We start from the raw sequence: 20,508 nt of genomic DNA on the forward strand, positions 1-20,508 counted from the left end.
CGAAAAAAAAAAAAAAAAAAAAAAAAAAAAAAAAAAAAAAAAAAAAAATCTTCTTCTCCTCCCTCAGCACCGACACCCCCTCCAAAACCGAGGACAAAAGACTTCGACTCCACTGTAAATCTCTTATCCATTCAAGACACCCAAATCTCAGACGGCCGGCCCAAAATATTCACATCATCCCCGGGAGAGAAATCTACCCAAGATGGGTGGGTTATGCCAAGATGGGTGGCGGAGCTCCTAGTGTGTTGGAAAAGAATGTTTAGTCAAAATGATCTTAATGTTGTTTAGAATGTAATCCCCCGTATCAAAAATTGTCAGCCTTAATTGAAACTATGAGAGTCTCACCCCATTTGGAAAACTCTGTCCATAGGAATTCTGTACGAGAGGAATTAATTGAATAAAGCATCTAAGTAATGAATATATGGAGCAACAGAAGGAGGATTCTGTGTCATGCCAAGAAGCATTAGTTTTGAATGATGCTAATTGAACCATGCACGAAGATATTGACTTAGTTGAATGTGAGACAATGATGTACGCTAATGACTGAAGCATTCTCCGCAGGATTTGAGTCAGCTTAGGAACTACTTACACCCTTTTAGTTCTTGGGGTCAATCATCACTACTTTCTATATTTGGCCACCCTTGATCAGCCTGTAACTTGACAAACTTGGCCAAAAGCTTGATCTCATCATCCAGCAAACGGGCTCCAAATGTGCATTGGCCCCTTGGCGTGCAATTCTCACCAAAGCCCTGCATAGAATCATAAGCCATTCTATCTTTCATCTAGTAGATGTTAAAGAATTTTCTAAATTAATACGTATATATTTATTTTGTGGTTTGGGAATGTTTTTAAATGGAAGGCATTAAAGAGCCATAAGCCAATATATTTTTCATCAAGTAGATGAGAAGAAGTAGATTTTGCAAGACATAAACTACAAGAAACTTACTGGCATTTTTCCCTTGCCATAGTATGTCACACGGTATATCTCCTCTTCTCCTTCGACACCATTTCTGTAGAAGAAACAACACAATCTAGTTATATAAAACTTCTGATCTAATAATTCAATATCATTCTGGATGTTTACACCACTTTTTTTTCAGATAAGTGATGGTTGGCCAAGTTATACCATCTCGAGCTCGAGGCCACTGAAAAGTGCATTACAAATGTGTCAATCCAAACATACATTACAAATGTGTTGAAAAGTGAATTCCCTCCATTTCGTCAATTTGAGTAGAAAGGGAACTATATTGTTGCTCGGAAAATGTACCATAAACATTTTGGCAGCATGTTGGCCTGTTGGGGAATGCACAGTGATTAATGTAGAATTCCTCTTGAAGAAATTTTTGGCCACATCCAACAAGAATATGTGACAAATTCTTTAATGTATATGAACATGAGGCATTATGGAAAGAATTCATCAAATTTATTATCGCCTATATGGAGATTCGCCAAATGTCATATTCCCACAACAATATCTTTGTCCTAGCACCATAAAAAATGGTTGAGATGAAGATGGTAAACTTGCTAAGAATGAAGATTTAAATAGTAACAAATCTACTAGTAGCATAACCTAGAAAGTCTCAGGGGCATGAGGTCTCCAATGATTCTCAAATGGGGGGCACCATGTTCCTAAAGAATCGAATCTCAAGAAGCAGGTGTTCAATCAGCAAGAAGTTGCCGATTGATAGAAGTTTCGCACAAAGTTCCAATCTTTTTGCTTGTTTTGGCCAAGAATAACGGTTTCTGTGGACCATCTAATGTTCAAGTACATTCATTCTCAATAAATGAAATAAGGAAAAATAAATTTTACATGGTTGGTGAAATGATGGTGTCAGGCTCAATTCACTATTCTTTCAGGCTAAACTAACAGAACCTTAAGTGTTGGCCAGTGATTATAAAATAAGAACCATATAACAATTGGTCATATATTCATATGTATGTGAAGGGGAGCAACATTAATATAAATAGGCTGACATGTAATGATATCAAAAATACTTTGGTGCCAATATATAATGGAGAAAGGTTGAGCGCATTAGGCCAAATCATGCATTTTTGCAAAGGATTTAGTCACATGAGTTATGTGCTCCTTCATCATTTTATTCAGTCTTTCCTAAAAAGAAAATAGCATCCAAGTGCTATGTGGATATTATGAGCATATGGTATACATGCAATATGCAAACAACGGCATAGAAGTATATAAGATTACAAGTGCTGTGTCTCTGGATATTTTGGCTTGAATCTCAAAAAAAAGGCAATGTGAAAATGCCGTCCATTCATATTCATAAACATCATCTAAATGAACGTGTGGGACATTTGTTTACACCATAAATAAATATATTTTTTTGATAGGTACACCATTAATAAATATTGCCAAAGAGATGGCTGGCCATGTTTAATTGTCTTGATCTCAAAACCAGATGAGTGTCAATCTCAAGGTCAAAGTAAGGACACTCATCTCAACCATACAACCCTACAACATTAATGAAAGAAGCTGATCTTAGGCCGAGCTTCTAGATTCATACATTGCATGAGGCATGACCCATGCATCCTGCAAACAATGGTAATGAATTCACAAGCTCGAGATGAATAACCAACTCAGAATCTAATAGCCAACTTTAGTCATGAGAATGCACGTGCCAAGGTGAATAAAATAAACTTAAAAGAATAGCTCGCATGCACATCACGTGGAGGTTTGACAACAAATACTTGGTGTACATCCCACATTAATCAAAATGACAATGCATTTCCAGTAAAAGCGGGAACAATTTTTTTTTTTTTTTTTTTTGTGATAAGTAACATCAATTCATTAATAAAGAGCAGAGGAGTGCAACCCTAATACATAGGAAGTATACAAGAGTGCCCCTAATAGGAACGAACAGAAAAAAAAAAATTTAAAAAATCTGCAAATGTAAAAACATTCAAGCTCTGCTGAGATGCTATCCAAATATATAACATGTTGAGCAAACACTTCTCTAGTTCCATCATCGATGTCTCTACATCTTCGAAGTGTCACACATTCTGCTCCTGCGAAATACACCACATTAAACACAAAGGAACGAACCGCCAAACTTCCTTTGCTGGACCATACCCAAACGACGCACCCTAACTAGTCAACAACTCCAGCACCATTCGTGGCATAACCCACTCTACCCCAAATAAAGTACGAATGTAACTTCATAGATCTTGGGCAACTTCGCAATGAAGTAACAAATGTTCAATTGACTCACCACTTTTTTTATATATACAGCACCACTCTATCACCACATTCTGCTTTCGCAAATTGTCATGCGTCAAAATTTTACCTAAAGTTGCTGTCCATACAAAGAAAGCCACCCTTGCCGGAGCCTTAACATGCCAGATACTCTTCCACAGAAATGAAGGGTCATCTTTCCTATTTAACACTTCATAATAGGACTTCACTTCAAATAAACCCCTTTTGAAGAAGTTCCAAATTAACCTGTCATCCTCTCTATGTCGAACTGAAATAGAATAAAGTCAAGTGAAGAAGAAAGTACCATCTCCATCTCCCAATCCTGAACTAGACGCGTAAAAATAACATTCCACTAAATAACTCAACTTTGATCGACCAAGTTTTCTGCCACCATCGCATCTTTATTCCTCGCAATACTAAACAAATATGCAAAACATTGCTTCAAAGATCTCTCCACACACCACCAATCATGCCAGAAACGTACATGAGACCCATCCTCAACCTCAAAACGAACAAAATTGCTAAATTTATCCCACCCTCTCCTAATATGTTTTCACACAACCACTCCAAAAGTACTCAACACCTCTTTTGAACACCACCCACCCTTTAGACTCTCAAATTTGACGTCAATCACCAATCGCCGGAATGCCTCTCCCTACCATAACGCCACAACCATTTCCCCAGAAGAGCTCGATTAAACTGTGTGAAATTGTGAACTCCCAACCCATCAGAATGCAATGGAGTACAAATCTTGTTCCAATTCACTAAATGAAATTTGGCCTCATCTCCAATGCCACCCCAAAGAAAACCCCTTTTAAGTTTATCAAGACGATTAGCCAAGCCCACTGGAATGGGGAACAAAGACAAGTAATACGTTGGAAGGTTGGAAAGAGTACTTTTAAGAAGAGTCAGCCGACCACCCTTCGACAAATACATTCGCTTCCATCCAGCCAACATTCGTTCCATTTTCTCAATGACACCATTCCAAATAGACACAGCTTTATAAGAAGCACCCAACAGCAAACCCAAGTACTTGATAAGCAAAGATGCGACCCAACATCCAAGGAGTTGAGCCAACCCTTCAACATCCTCTACCTCTCCAATAGGAACAATTTCTAATTTTCCTAAATTAATCCTCAATCCTGAAGATGCCTCAAAACATAAGAAGATACACCGTAGATGTCAAATTTGTTCTTCTTGCCCACCACCAAAAATCAACGTGCCATTGGCAAACAGTAAATGATTCACAACTAAAGGCTTCAGAATCCCTATGTCCCACTGTAAACCCTGTCAAATGACCCTGATCCATTGCAGCAATCAGCATCCAGCTCAAAGCCTCCATAACTACCACAAACAATAAAGGTGAAAGTGGATCCCCTTGTCGCAACCCACGAGTGCTATTAAAAAAACCCGATAGACATCGAATAAAAGGAAGATATCAGAATTCGTTGGTGTCTATCTTCATAAACAAATATTCAGATTTATCCAGTTTCTTCATGTAGTCCTTAATTTTAATGTTGTAGTTTCGTTTAAATGCCTGTACTAGTACTCTCCATTAATCCAAAAGAAGAAATTTTCCCTTGATTTCAGTAATTCAAATCGAAAGGCAAATTCGTTCCCAGAAAGTATACGGTAGACAATGGAATTAGGGAAAATAGTATTTTATTCTTTGAGATCTTACTGTATGTTCTATGTTCATGATCATTTTGAAGAGTTTATGTCAAGAGGCATGCTATTTCTAACACAATAATGGACTTATGTGTGCTTAGATTACCTTTTAATTATTCTTTTAGATTACCTTTGAAGATCTTTTGCAAAAAGCGTTGCACCCTGGAAAGAGGAAGAGCAATAGATAAGAGAAGTGAGAGATTTAGAAGCTAAGATAATTATTCAGATTGCATGAGTAGAGGCATTCTCACTGGTTGGATTATATTTCCTCCTGCGTCATGACACCCAATGCAAGCTCGACGAAACAATGCAGCTCCTCTTTGTACATCTATGGTTTGTCCATGTGAAACTGCACCAGAGAAGAAGCTGAGAAAAACCAAGTAAAAAGATAGACTCTAAACTATTTAAACAAATCGGACATATAAGATATCTTGAAGAGCTGTCAGTTGGAGCAGTTAATCTTTTTCTTGAAGAAAAATAAGGTAAAAGACAACTGTCCAGAAACAACAAGTACTTCTGTTCCACAGCTGGGAAAGGTGTGGAGGAAATCAGCTTCTAAATTTTTTTAGTTTAGACTTTAGAGGACATGCAATAATGTTTGAATAACAAAAAGCTGTAATTCTGGCCAGCTCATTCATTAAGCCAACTTATGATAACTTAGAGCGTGTTTGGTTGCAATTTTGAAAAAGTATTTTCACTTTTTAAACGTTGGTAGCACTTTTCAAACATAGTTATCCGCATAAGTTTTCAGCCGTGGCCCCCACAAAAAGCTTTCAGTTTTCGTTTCGAAAACACTTTTCAAAACACACTTTTTAGAAAACAAAAAAACACTTTTAGAAGACTTCCCCTGCCTTCATATAAGATTTTTGAAAGCATATCCTCAATTTTTTAAAAACAAGTGAAACCATGTTTGGAAACAGTCTTTCAAGCTCAATAACAAGTTAAGGCTGACCTGCACTTAGAAAAGAAAAAAGAAATGGAGACTAGCTTCCACAGGGTCGAGGCCGCCCTTCATTGAAGGTGGGGCAGGTGGATCTCCCCTCCCCACCTCCCTTTCTATCCCTTTCTAACAAAGGGACGGCTTGTGGCAACCCCACTAACACAGGAGTCACAGGAGTGGCTTGCAGCCACCCCGACTGACAGAGCCAGCGCCAACCCCTACTGACAAAGGAGATTGCTCACAACCACCCACCACTGACACGGTATGGTTCATGCGCCCCCCACCCCCCCCACCCCCCCCCCCCCACCCCCCACCCCCCACCCCCCTAACAAAGGGATGGCTCACGACCACCCCCACTGACAAAGGGGTGGCACACAACCACCCCCACTGGCAGAGGAGTGGCCGTAAACCACCCGCAATTTTGTTTTGTTCTTTTTAGAAAATAGTATAATTGTAATTTTTTACTAGCTCCTTAAAAACAAAATTGAAGGAATCTTTACGAAATTGAATGCAATGTTCAGCTTCCCACATCGAGTTTGAGGGGGCGTATTGGATCACAAGACTTATCTTCTAGTGATAAAGCTAAAGTAGTTGAGTTAGACTAAGTGTCTTCCTATTTTAGATAAATGTCAAGTTGTTGAGTTGTAATTATATTAGGTCTCTATGTTAAGAGACACGGTTGATAGGTGAGATAGAAGTTGTTTCGATGTAAATCACTTCTAGAGATTATCTAGATGTTTCGGTACTATATATATCAAGGTACTGCTATACAATTAAGTAAGCAGATTATCAACAAATACTCCAAATCCTATAGAATGGGATGATCATTTAATAATAGGGATAAATTCAATCAAATAGAAACTCAATGAGTAATGCAGTAAATTTTCCTTTTTGTTTTGTTTCTTTATATTTTGAAAAATTGTTTTCAATATTACATCCAAACACTTCTCAGTTTTTATCTTTTAAAAAAAAAACACTTCTCAAACATAGTTATCCAAACCAATTTTCAGATGTGGACCCCACAAACACTTTTCAAATCGCACAACAAGAAACACTTTTCAAAAACTCATCCAAACGTATTTCTTTTTGTGCTATGGTCCAAGCTACGTAAGTGTAACTTAGGTCCATTGCTTACCAGTTTCATCATTTTTATTGATTCTATGCTTTTTTGGGGCTATCTTCCAAGTTATGATGAATTGTCCAGTATTTTTATGAGGGAATAACAGAAATTACTTATATTGGCTTATAGAATATGTATTATCAAGTATAATATGGTGGGTGACATGCACACGCCATCCAATTAAATCATATCACTGTTGGTTAAACTGGTATAGGAGAAGAAATTGAAGAGATAAGAGAAAGGAAAACAAAAGCATTAACATATGGTCCAGCCATTGAGCTTACATCCATGAAATAAAGCCCCAACCAGCTACATCTTTATTACTCGGTTTGATACTTTACAACGTACCTATTGAAGGGTTTATGTACGAGATACGGTGAGACAATCATGATAAAATATATGAAATATCACCAATTTAGATATCTCGGATTTTGTATTATTCCCTTTCAGATTTGATAAGTCTTAATACTGTTCATGTTAACGAAGCAGGTGATATCAATAAAATCTCCTATTAACGCTGAAATATGTAGATCGAATGATGATGCAATGTCAGTTGTTCTATAACCAACAACACAAGGTAACGTTCAATACTTATTCAAATTGGCATGTCTTGCTGATTATAACACACCAGCAGATGAATATATAGTGGGAAATGCTTTTCTTACATAGAATCTCAAAACAATATTATGTATATGTGGGAGTTCACTTATCAAGACATGTTAGTTACACAACTTCACCACTTACAGTTGGTGTGCCAATCACACCATCATGTCATTTCCTCATAGACTTTCTATAAAAATTTGTTAGTATATAAAACGACCCAAAAAAAAAAAAAGCGCTAGCCACATCTACGATATCACTTCAAAATAACTAGTTAATTTGGAGATTCCCCATAATTCTTTATAAAGCTCAGTTTCCCCTATTAACTAGGCAATGTGGGACTTACCACTCATGACTATCTTAATAAACCACACACTATATCAGCTACTTCTTATCTTCCTCATATGAAACCGGGGTGTTACAAACTCCCCCTCTTAAACTCTTCACGTCCTCATCGAAGCCACGTTATGCATTGCTCCAGTACCACATGGCCTGGTGTTATTAGGTGACTTTGATACCATTTGTAACGACCCAGAAAAAACGTTAACCACATCTGCATTATCACCCCAAAATAACTAGTCAATTTGGAGTTTCCCTCTTATAAAGCCAAGTTTCATAGTAACTAAGCAATGTAAAATCTAACGCTCATGACTATCTTTATAAACCGCCTACTCTATGTAAACTACTATTTATCTTCCTCATATGGGACCGAGGTGTTATAGTATAATAGCACTTATACGCTACATATCTAGTTGATTGGTATTCCACTCTCTGTCCCCATGAAATTACAGGAATTTCTGCAGTGGTGACAAATAATTTTAAACATCAACTAAACCAACTTAGTTTTTGCAAATTTGCCACACAAATCCGTTTCTTGTTTAGTCACGTTAATTGAAGTATATACCCAAATAAGGTGTTTAAGGAGGTCCCCATACCACATGCATTCTATTCATTATGCCATTTCACTTTTTCCATTTTTAATATTTGCTGCGACTTAGAGCAATCTTGTATATTTTTCTTACCCTGGGGGTTTTACCAAATAAGATAATTCTATAAGTAGTTTAAGTACATTAGATTGTTTGCAGTGGCGGAGACAGGTGGCTTTGGTTGTGGGGAGCCCCCTACAAAGTTTTTCAAAAGAAAACTCCTAGGTTGGACCCTCCAAAAATTCCCAAAAAAAAATCTATATGGCCTAGTTCAAAAAAATTATACAGAAATAATAGAATGGTGATATGTATTACACTTTTCTTCTTCTTCTTTCTCTTATTCTGTTATACTGTTATTTAGTTGAAGTATTATTTTATTCTGTTACAAACTTGAAGTGTTATTTTGGAATGGATTTAGGCCACTCTGTTAAGCCCCAAGCCTCCCACTACCCCTGTCCCACACCCTTCATGAACTGGCTCGTTACATGACAATTTTGAATGCAATATTAGTCTGGAGAAGTTGAGATAACTGCATGTATGATTTCTTAGATAAAGTTAAAACTCATTAGGCAAAATTTTTTTAAAAAAAGCGAGCACATTTTGACTTTCATGGAAAATAAAATACAAAATGAAAGAAAACCAATCTAATGATATTAAATTGAATGTTAGCATTGCGGAATTCTCGGTGCAACTACTAGTGGCATTATGGCATTTTGAGTGGAAAACAGGGGCATTAGAGTGTTGCTAACAAGTAGGGGACAAACACATGCCATGAATTGGATGATGGTTACCTGGTGTGTTGCAGATGGGAGATAAGGCCACAAGTGCGGCCATTAGAGGTGGAATCAAACTCTTGAAATACGTTTCTTGATGTTGCTTTTCAGGAACTGGGTTTTGTGCTTCTTTCTTCGCATGTCCCTTTAGAATATTGTCAATGTTTAGAAACTTTCGAGGGCAAAACATATTCAATGAGAGAGAGAGAGAGAGAGAGAGAGAGAGAGAGAGAGAGAGAGAGACCTTTGTTGTTGAGAGCAAACAGGTACCATTACTAAAACCCGTACAGGGAGATATCACAGACAAAAGCTGCATCTCAACCTCTTCCTCCCTCTCTAACTGATGAGGAAGAAGAAGGGTAGTGGGGTTGAGGGGAGTATTTTCTCTGAGCAGATGACAAAGCTCTAATAATGCTTCTTGTCAAGGCTTATCAATAACGAGACTAATATACATTTATGTAAAGTGCCATAGCCCTCGTGGTCCCCCCATCAGGTTTTGAGCATTAACACTGCTCCAGTTCGAATCCCTCCCGGCTAATTTACACAACATTTTTTTCCATTAATAACCACTCCAACAATATACCAATTGAAAATGTAGACCTTGACTAGAATTCAAAACACACAAAATAGAGAATACAACTTGAATTATTTGTAATATTTGTAAGTATATATTTCACGGATTATCTTCTTCTCCTCTTGAACCCACTACTCTTGTTATCCTCCTCAATCCCTTTACTTCTATTTTTAACATTACTCCAGTACATCCTTTTCCCTCCAATTCTAAACCTCACACTCTCTCTCCCCACAACCCCCAATTCCTTGTTCCGCTCCTTCACCACCACCACCACCCTTTTCCCATTATGATTGTCCTTTCCATCATTGGAATTCCTTCCAACACAACCATCCCCCACTAAAACCGATTCCTCCAACAATATATCCTCTCCCGCTCTATTTTCCTTCCCTTCCGGAAATTCGGGCAGCCATTTGGGCACATGGGAATGATCCGATATACGGCTGGCAGGAATCGAATTCTCGGGGGTACTACAATTCCTGCGGGGAATGGGCTTGGCGAATGGGATTTCTTCATGGAACTCCACGAACCTGGAGAGGTCTTTGAGGACCCCAGAGGTGAGCAGCAGAGTGGAAGAGTCTTTGTGGAGAATGGAGCCTCCGGAGAAGCCGCCGCTGTGGAGAGAGACGACGCCGTGGAGGGCGTGGGTGAGGTCGAGGAGGTTGGATTGGATGCGGCCGGAGTGTTTGGCGAAGGAGCCGGCGGAGTGGGCAATGGCCTGCAGGTACTTGGTGGCCACCAGGGTGAGGGTTTCGAGCGCCGAGAGCTGGGTGGCATTGAAGCCCACCGACTGGCAGATCTGCGAGACTGCGGTTCTGGCAATGGCGAGCCAGAAATCTGATGGCAATGTCGTCGTTGTTTTCTTCATTGTCGTCGTTGTTAGGGTTTTTGCTTTCATAGTAGTTTAGCAGGGAAGATGCGTCTTCTGGACTTTGACTAAAACCCTACTTGTCTAGCTTTTCAAATAGGCAAGTAAAGAAGAAAACTCTCTCGCCCACAACAGTGAGGCGAGTCAGAAGGAGAGGGGGTAGAACCTCCGACCTTGACAACCTGAAAGCCCACGAGGGTTTGGCCCAACCAATGAGCTAGTCGTAATTTATAACCTAGAATCTAGATTATAAAAAGTACACTAGTCCTGTGACTCCTGTATTATTAACTACTTCAGTTGCATACTTTTGCTAAAAGGCTTTTTTAAATTTCGATTTTCTTTAAATTTTAAATAAAATACACAAAAAATCTATCAATTAACTATCGCTCGATCAAAAGTTAAATTTAACATGTGTGAGAATCTCTCTTTAAATTTAAAGAGCCAAAAAATAAATGTTAAAATTTTTTAATATTATTTTTTATATTGAATACTTCAAAAAGTTTGACTTGACTTGAATTTAATGCATTGAATGTTTTTAGTGCTTAATTTTAAGAAAAAATACACTTTATCCATCAATATTTCACATCTTTTTTAATCTTTTATTCAAAGTAAAAAAATTTACAATAGACTTCAACAAAATTTTCAAATTTTTCAATATATAGCACATTCAATAAAGGATTCCATCTTCCTTAACAAAAATTGTCGCTCGTGCACAGCACGTGTGATTTTTGTTGTCCTCTTCACAAAATTGCACTCATGGCCACGCGTTGAAACTTCAAAAATGTCATTGGCACAATCACACGTGTTTTCGGTATCATAAACATTACTTTATCTACTTTTTCCCTCTTAACTTAATTACTAAGAACAAAAACAACTACACTTTATGAGTCAACGGAACAAACTGAAGCTTCTACATGCAACTGTGTTCTTTGACCAGTCCAAAGCAAATCTCTTTCTGAAGCAAAAGCAAATCGAAAATGAGAAGTCGGCTTATGGGTTGCAATATCTATGACGACCCATTTATATATATATATATCAAATATCCCCTTTGTCCAACAGGGAGACCGACTAAAAAGAGAAGATGTACAGAAACGAAGACGACGTAAACCAATTATTAATCTCAGAATTAAACACAAAATTGACCTAATTATTAAAGCATACACGCAAAATAAAATTTGACGATCAGTCTTTAAGCTAACATTAACTTAATATATCTCATAACATATACACAATATATCACAGATAAACTTGTAGCAGTGGAACTAAATTCATTAATTAAAAAGTGTAATTATAACATCAAAGCCATACATCTGTCTAAAAGTTTAATCAAAACATTATATACATCAAAGAATAGCTATACAAAATAAGTATCACATGCAGCACAAGCCATATACAAAAGCCTATACAAAATACGGACTATCCCCAAGTCCAACACAAACAACCGTCACAACAAACTTTAGTTGTAGGATCCCACATATAAAGCCACTAGGTCCTTGTCGACGTTAGAGATACTTGCAGCCAAAGCATCAACATTTACATGGTCATGGTTGTTGATGCTATTTTTTGCTTGATGACATGGCAGCTCCTGATTCGTCTCTCCGCCTGTAACCTGCAACAAAGCAAAGGCCCGCGGGGGTTGGCCGGCGGAACCTCCTCCGACGCCCAAGTTAGTTGAGAGAGAGAGAGAGAGGCTCCTATATTAAATCGATCCATACCTCTTAGATGATAGGTATATATATAGGCTCCATTTTACTGTTGCTGCATAGCAAAAGTCTTGTTATTGTACAGTGTGAACAGTGACCAGTAAGGTGTGAAGATATTAGGCATGGTGCTCCATGCTGATTTCTGACCTGATTCGACAAGTACTAAGATCCTAATAAATGCTAAGGATCCTGGTGATTCCCGACCAACGATATAATCCCGAGACCTTGGTCATTCCCGACCAACCATATAATCCCGAGACCTTGGTCTTTCCCGACCAATCATATAATTTCGAGTACTCATTCCCGACAAAGCATATAATCTGACACGTGCAATACCCGAGTAGGGAATAATAATTCCCCAACAGTTACTCCCCAATTCTTTTATCTCTTACTTGAGATAAAGAGAATTAAGCAAGGGAATTATGGAAATCGATGCTTCGAAATTCTAGAATCTCAAATTTTCGCACTTCTTGACCCTCCTGTGATAGAGTGCCTTTTCTTGAGCTTTGGCCGGGTTCCAAGTTTTTCTTAATTTCCCAAGACTTCTCATAATAATTCCACAAATTCATGGATGCCAAACTTATAATGCTTATTGTAGTCTTCATGAAAACTTGAAAAATTTATATTAACTAACTCTCATTAGATAAGGGGGGTGCCTTGAGCTTTGAGTGTGCTTCTTGACCGACAACCCTACTCAACCACTCCCAACCCTTTTTACAACCTTGGGTTAAGAGGACATCTCGGGAATGCCGGGCTTAAGGAGTTGCCTTTATGGTGGGTGCTGACGCGATCCTCGAATGCGTCAGGGATCCAATGTTCATGTGATCTCCAGCTCTTGGTCCCGATATGATTAAAGGACTAAAAGAGAATGCAGAGCTTTTCTAGCATCAGGAAAGATGCGTACTCCTTCACGTGTCTCGTCTTGTGGATTTTTTTTTTACCGACATCAAAACAACTCCTTCTGAGAATGTTTGTGTCTTTTGAATTTCCTACAATAGAAGTTGTTACTTAATAAAGCATTTGCTACTTCTGCCGAGGGTCATGATGTGTCGTCGACAAAGGCTTTGGTGAGTTGAAATCTGAGGAAAGGGCTGACCAGCCTATCCGAGCTGCCCCTATCCAAGGGGGTAATTAGGTGGAATCGATCCCGGCCGTAGTGGTTTTGGGCAAAGAACATTCTGTTATCCGTGTTGCTAAAAAACTGAAGTGTTGTCGTGTTCTTGGAATGCCATGTAGGGATTCTCCGCTAGAATCATGAAGTCGGGTCATCAATTCGTTTTCGTGTCCGAGAAAGAGCTCTGCACCTATTATGGTGGTTTCGAACTTGCTTTACCCTCAAACTCCTGAGCACATGCCTGGTGCTGCCACGGACAATGCCGTTGTAAATAAGATCAAGATCTCAAGGGTGATATTCCTCAAGCCTTTATATTTTAATAGATGCGCCCAATGTCTTAAGAGTCTCAATAGAACGAGGTATCTAGTCTGATAATTCTGTCATCCCCATCCTCTAATTAGTCGCCTTTTTGAGCTATTGTTTCTGTGTCAGAGGTGCTTGGGCAATTCACTTTAGTAAGTAGGGAAGTCCGAACCCCGAGGGGGCATCTAAATGCACAATTGGGAACCCGTTTACTCAAACCAACAAGATTCATGTGAATCTCCTTTCTACCCCTCATATCCGAGGGGGGAAGGTATTCAAAATTATTTCCTTATCCAGAAGGGAATTGCTATCCAAAACCGAGTTACCCCCCTTATCCGAAGGAAGATAACTTAAAAATTTAAAAACCGAGTTACCTTTCTATCCGAGAGAGGATAATCATTCAAACCCAAGGATACGCTCCTTTATCCAAAGGATATTAGCCACCAAGGTTACCTCCCTATCTGAGAGAGGAAAACCACAGTACCAAAGTGAGGTCACAGGTTCTCAAGGACGAACAAATCCATTAGTCACCTCATAAAGTGTCTTTCGGAAAACGTGTCAGTTTTCTTATCCAACAGAGATCTCCTTACCCGAGTAGGAGTTTTTGCGCTTTCCTATCTAAGGAAGACCTCCTTATCCAAGGAGGGATTTTCCATGAGTCACTTCATCTTTTTTGCTGCATTATCCCTTAACAAAAACCTGAATGTCAATGGTGCCCTATTTCCAATTTTTGTCGCAGGGAACATCTTCCCATGATGATTTTTTACCAAGGCTATGCTCCTCATTGATTTTTTACCGAGGTGATACTCCTCATTGATTTTTTACCGAGGTGATGCTCCTCATTGATTTTTTACCGAGGTTATGCTCCTCATTAATTTTTTACCGAGGTGATGCTCCTCATTGATTTTTTACCGAGGTTATGCTCCTCATTGAATTTTTACCGAGGTGATGCTCCTCATTGATTTTTTACCGAGGTTATGCTCCTCATTGATTTTTTACTGAGGTTATGCTCCTCATTGATTTTTTACCGAGGTGATGCTCCTCATTGATTTTTTACCGAGGTTATGCTCCTCATTGATTTTTTACCGAGGTCATGCTCCTCATTGATTTTTTACCGAGGTGATGCTCCTCATTGATTTTTTACCGAGGTTATGCTCCTCATTGATTTTTATGCCTTGCGAATAACGTTTCCTGCAAATAGAATCTGTTAGTAAATGAAAATTTAACTAACTTACTTCTAAGGGAGTGTATAACCAACAGTCGTCTGAGGCTGTCACCGAATGAGAATTGTCCTGGTCCAAGGGAGGGTGTCCCCTCTGCAACTCTGGTGCCACCTCCTTATCTAAAGGAGGACCCCCTTATCCAAGGAGGAATTTTACGAGTATCCCGATCCGCAGGATAGACGCTTTTATGCCACCTCCTATCCGAGGAGGACCCCCCTGTTGTCGAAGAGGGAGGAATTTTACGACTATCCCGATCCGCGAGATAGGCGCTTTTATGCCACCTCCTATTCGAGGAGGACCCCCCTGTTGTCAGAGAGGGAGGAATTTTATGACTATCCTAATCCGCGGGATAGACGCTTTTATGCCACCTCCTATCCGAGGAGGACCCCCCTGTTGTCGGAGAGGGAGGAATTTTACGACTATCCCAATCCGCGGGATAGGCGCTTTTATGCCACCTCCTAGCCACAGAAGGTGGTGTTCTCGAATGGAGCTTTACCTCTTGAGCAAATTTGCTTCGGCACTGGAGGAGCTGAAATATCAGCGCATAAATCTTCTTAGAATCTGCAAATTGCTAATAATGCATGTATAGATGTGTGCTCTTTCCAAAGGGGAAAATAGCAAGTTAGCATGAGATAAGCAGGTCTTTAGCTAATATTCCCCCCTAAATAACTGTGGCAATTTGTACAAATTTGCCTAAGTTATTTATCAATGGTGCATCAATAAATCTAAATTACTTGTTTTAGACAACCGAATTTTGCTTCAAAGATGACTTAACACATTCTAGAGATTGTTGAGAACAAGGAAGACTATAACAAGCATCACAAGTCTTTCTCTGCAATCCTCGTGCTAAACTGAGTTACCCCCCTTATCCGAAGGAGGATAACTAAAATTTAAAAAACCGAGTTACCCCCCTTTATCCGAAGGAAGATAACTTAAATGTAAAAAACCGAGTTACCCCCCTTATCCGAATGAGGATAACTTAAATTTTAAAAAACCGAGTTACCCCCCTTATCCGAAGGAGGATAACTTAAATTTTAAAAACCGTGTTACCCCCTTATCCGAAGGAGGAAAACTTAAATGTAAAAAACCGAGTTACCCCCCTTATCCGAAGGAGGATAGCTAAAATGTAAAAAACTGAGTTACCCCCATTATCCGAAGGAGGATAACTTAAATGTAAAAACCGAGTTACCCCCCTTATCCGAAGGAGGATAACTAAAATGTAAAAAACCGAGTTACCCCCCTTATCCGAAGGAGGATAACTTAAATTTTAAAAACCGAGTTACCCCCTTATCCGAAGGAGGATAACTAAAATTGTAAAAAAACCGAGTTACCCCCCTTATCCGAAGGAGGATAACTTAAATGTAAAAACTGAGCTACCCCCTTATCCGAAGGAGGATAACTTAAATGTAAAAAACCGAGTTACCCCCCTTATCCGAAGGAGGATAACTAAAATTGTAAAAAAACCGAGTTACCCCCCTTATCCGAAGGAGGATAACTTAAATGTAAAAACCGAGCTACCCCCCTTATCCGAAGGAGGATAACTTAAATGTAAAAAACCGAGTTACCCCCCTTATCCAAAGGAGGATAACTTAAAATTTTAAAACCCGAGTTACCCCCCTTATCCGAAGGAGGATAACTAAAGTTGTAAAAAAAAACGAGTTACCCCCCTTATCCAAAGGAGGATAACTTAAATGTAAAAATCGAGTTACCCCCCTTATCCGAAGGAGGATAACTAAAATGTAAAAAACCGAGTTACCCCCCTTATGCGAAGGAGGATAACTTAAATTTTAAAAACCGAGTTACCCCCCTTATCCGAAGGAGGATAACTTAAATGTAAAAAACTGAGTTACCCCTCTTATCCGAAGGAGAATAACTAAAATGTAAAAAACCGAGTTACCCCCTTAGCCGAAGGAGAATAACTAAAATGTAAAAAACCGAGTTACCCCCCTTATTCGAAGGAGGATAACTAAAATGTAAAAAATCGAGTTACCCCCCTTATCCGAAGGAGGATAACTTAAATGTAAAAACTGAGTTACCCCCCTTATCCGAAGGAGGATAACTAAAATTGTAAAAAAACCGAGTTACCCCCCTTATCCGAAGGAGGATAACTTAAATGTAAAAACCCGAGTTACCCCCCTTATCCGAAAGAGGATAACTTAGCACTAGCGCCATGTGCTAAGGCTAAGTAGTAACACACCGTCATTTTCTATATGCGTGGTGACGATAAGCCAACCTCTAAATTTAATAGTTGAAACACGAGACATATTTAACCGTTTCGAAATTTGACAATTCTTCAATGTAAAGTTTGTTAAAGAATTCAAGCATTGCGAAAAGTCATTTTCCATAAATTACCATGTATTGTGAATAGGCTAATCATGAAATAAAATGCCAAGAATAGACTTATCTCATTGCTTGCTAAGAATGCTTGCTCGGGATGCTTGCTAAGAATGCTTGCTCGGAATACTTTGCTCGGGATGCTTGCTAAGAATGCTTGCTTGGAATACTTTGCTCGGGATGCTTTGCTCGGGATGGTTGCTTGGAATGCTTTGCTCGGGATGCTTGCTCGGAATACTTTGCTCGGGATGCTTGCTCGGAATGCTTTGCTCGGGATGTTTGCAAACTCGGTATGCTGAGCAAAACTCGGTATGCTGACTGAACTTGGTATGTAGCAAACTCGGGAAGGTGGTGAATTCAGGATGCTACCCTTCCCTTTTTGTCATTTCTTTACTTGAAACCAAGGCCTGTCGGGTGTGGATAAATGCAGGATGTCCAGGCAATGTGAGCTCAAGCGACCGCATCATGGTCCTCGGGCCCATAACAATAAATATCGGTTGGCCTCCAATGCCTTGACGCTGACCCATATTGAGATTTTACAAGAGCTTTTGCATTTATATGAACATATCCGAGAAGACTCCACCTAGCCACTTGGATCGCTTGGAAGCAAAAGCAGGTGCTTCCTAATACAGTCTCTTCCAACACCGGTGTGTGACGGTCTGCCGAGGCCCCAAGACTCAATTCTCAGCCGGTGTCGGGCAAAGATGAAGAACCTCAGAACGGGGGCGATCCTACCACGGAGGACCGATCGGGGTGACGATATTGGCTAACCCGAAAACCGATCGGGTTTCTGACCAGCTTTCTACGTCAAAACTGTAGGTTTCCTTTGCCGAAGAGCTCGGCTGTTACAATAGAGTTCTCGGCGCTCAGATGTGGGAGGTCGGTACGTAGAATAAACTCAAGTTTGTTCTTCTACCTTTTGGCCCACCAAACCATGGCTTCCCCCTTTTTGACAAAAATGACAAAATCATATGTTATGCTCTTTGACAGGTAAGTTCACCTTAGCTTTATTTTCTCTCTTTGCTTTGTTTCTTTTTTATTCTGAAATGCAATATCTCGGGCAACAATCACCCACATTATCACCAACCATGAAGATCTTCACCGATCAGCCAAAACAGCTATCTGAAACGCATCTTTCCTCTTTCTCTCCATATAAGGCCACTCTTGGAAGTTCCCAGGGACCGTATGGCACAGGTAGTGCATTACAATCTCATCGTCCGTTGGACGTGATCTGATTTTGCGGCCGAGCTTGCCCAGACCAAACGAATCGAATCCATAATTCCCCACCAAGCTCCTGTATAGATACTCTGAAGCCTCGGCTCCGAGGAACCAAAAATGACAGTTGGTTTTTGCTGATGTTGATCATCCAGAGGACAAAGTCACTGCTAGAAGAACCGATTGGGGGAGCTTCTTCGGTGGACTTCATAGGCACATTCTCTTCTACCGATCGAACCCTTTTTCCCCTTTTTTTTTTAATCGATAAAGCTACCCCGGTAGCCGAAGAAGAAAACCAGTGCTCCTTGAATGGGCATTGCCGTGGGTTGGCGGCAGTTTGGAGGATGAGCTATGGCGGTGCAATTCGAGGGCGTACACGGGTTTCCACAACCTGGGTGAAGACGAGGCTCTAGGATGCCAAAAAATGGATTTGAAAGTTTTTGAGCCCAGCTCTTGGTCTGCATTGCTACAGCCTGCATGCATAAACACGTGCACGTACATGTGCATCTGCATTTGTCATGCAAACGGCTCAAAGAAGCCACGTGATTCGTTATCCGAGTTAATATACACAGGGAGGTCCTGGCTCGCACCACATGCCGAGATCCTGACTCGGCTGAAACCCACAGCTACACGTTGACACCGACTTGGCTAGTGATTTTAGATCTGCCCCTGTACTTCCCGAGAAACATGCGTTGGACTTGTGATTTGCTAAGAAATATTTTTCTTATATGAGAGAAACACGGGTTTGACGCGTGCGATCACAATTTTGAAACCGCCGAACAACAAAAAAAATGCTCTCCTTTTTGCTGTGCCCGTTTCTCCTTGCAACAAAATCAAGAGCATTGGTCACCAACTCTACCGCCCTTTGATCGGTGATTGACTGGTTAGGCAGATTCAGGCCTCGTCTCTAAGGGTTGTAAAAGAAATACTGAACGATCTCGGGAAAGTAAGTGCATTCTCTTCAGGGTGGAGCTCCGGAACTCATTAGAGTTGAGAATAGATAGGTTGGCCTTCCCGCTACTCTATGCACGCTCAGTGATATACGCCTCGTCAATCTTACTTAGGTTGTGTACGAAATAATAAGAGCTTCACCGAACCCATCGACAGTGATGGAGTTCCTGGGTGTCTTCCGAGTCTTTATTCTTTTAAGAGTCAGATCGAAGAATAATGTCAGTTAAAATGCTAAAGAAAGGACCACAAATATTGCTATTCAGACACCAAACTCGGACAGAGCCAAAGCCCAGGCGACTGAGGCCTCGGGTGAATCCTTGTTACTGAGGAGTGCGCCAAGTCTTCAAGGTTGTGGGCGATTGGAAGGTTGCCTGAGAAGGCGACGTGCATGTCAATGCACTTTGGGTCGACTCAGCCCTTCTTCCTCTCCTACTCGTCAATGGCGCCAAGGTTGGGCCTATGCAGGAGGTCCCGAAAAGGTAAGGAGTGGGGAAAAATGGTCCACAAGAAAACCCTCTAATTTAGTCGGCTTGGAATCCCACATTTACCCTCGTTATCACGCTGGCTCCGAGGAAGCCTCCCAAGTCTTCAAGGATTCAGATATAAGATCAACTAAAGATCCTGAAAAGAAAACTCGGTGATGGGAGCAAATGAGATTAAGGGTAATATAGAGATTTTTACCCTCATCATTTACAAGGCATAATTAATGGTGCTTGTCAGGAAACCTGACTTTACACAAAACCAACAAAGCCACCTTTTTCTTAAGTTTGAAACGTGGCCCCCTTTTCTACCTTTTATTTATTGACAAAGCTGACCCAAAGCATTAAATACTTTTCTCTTCTCACACGCGAAACTGCATCAGATGTGCCTGTAGTACGTGTAACGCTTGTGGCAATCACAGGAACCTCTTATTTGTTTATCAAGAAATTGTCTTTTTCTACCGAGATCACCGAAATCACAGATTTGAAATCAAAGGTTAAAGGACAGA

At 40.0% G+C, this 20,508-nt stretch overlaps 2 protein-coding genes across 2 annotated transcripts; both read right to left on the reverse strand.

Moving 5' to 3' along the window:
• Window positions 1–389: 389 nt before the first annotated feature.
• LOC133869605 (cytochrome c6, chloroplastic) lies at window positions 390–9,618 on the reverse strand. Its single transcript, XM_062306647.1, has 6 exons — window positions 9,483–9,618; window positions 9,257–9,383; window positions 5,131–5,228; window positions 5,010–5,041; window positions 947–1,010; window positions 390–749 (listed from the first exon to the last, which is right to left on the reverse strand). The coding sequence occupies exons 1-6, from the start codon at window positions 9,552–9,554 to the stop codon at window positions 609–611; spliced, it is 534 nt and encodes a 177-aa protein (XP_062162631.1). The 5' UTR covers window positions 9,555–9,618; the 3' UTR covers window positions 390–608.
• Window positions 9,619–9,902: 284 nt separating this feature from the next.
• Window positions 9,903–10,865, reverse strand: LOC133869604 (transcription initiation factor TFIID subunit 8). The gene has a single exon (XM_062306646.1). It carries the CDS (start codon window positions 10,705–10,707, stop codon window positions 9,919–9,921), a length of 789 nt encoding a protein of 262 aa, XP_062162630.1. The 5' UTR covers window positions 10,708–10,865; the 3' UTR covers window positions 9,903–9,918.
• Window positions 10,866–20,508: the final 9,643 nt, after the last annotated feature.

This window comes from Alnus glutinosa, chromosome 5 (assembly GCF_958979055.1).
Source record: "Alnus glutinosa chromosome 5, dhAlnGlut1.1, whole genome shotgun sequence".
In the NCBI taxonomy this organism is placed as follows: domain Eukaryota; kingdom Viridiplantae; phylum Streptophyta; class Magnoliopsida; order Fagales; family Betulaceae; genus Alnus; species Alnus glutinosa.

What these genes read in the sequence shown, in the direction of transcription:
- LOC133869605 (XM_062306647.1), bottom strand. Translation starts at nt 9,554, where the DNA reads ATGCAGCTTTTGTCTGTGATATCTCCCTGTACGGGTTTTAGTAATGGT. An exon ending in GAGGAAATATAATCCAACCA is followed by an intron (nt 5,042 to 5,130) that starts GTGAGAATGCCT and finishes TCCTCTTTCCAG; the next exon opens with GGTGCAACGCTTTTTGCAAA. An exon ending in TTTGCAAAAGATCTTCAAAG is followed by an intron (nt 1,011 to 5,009) that starts GTAATCTAAAAG and finishes TTTCTTCTACAG; the next exon opens with AAATGGTGTCGAAGGAGAAG.
- LOC133869604 (XM_062306646.1), bottom strand. Translation starts at nt 10,707, where the DNA reads ATGAAAGCAAAAACCCTAACAACGACGACAATGAAGAAAACAACGACG.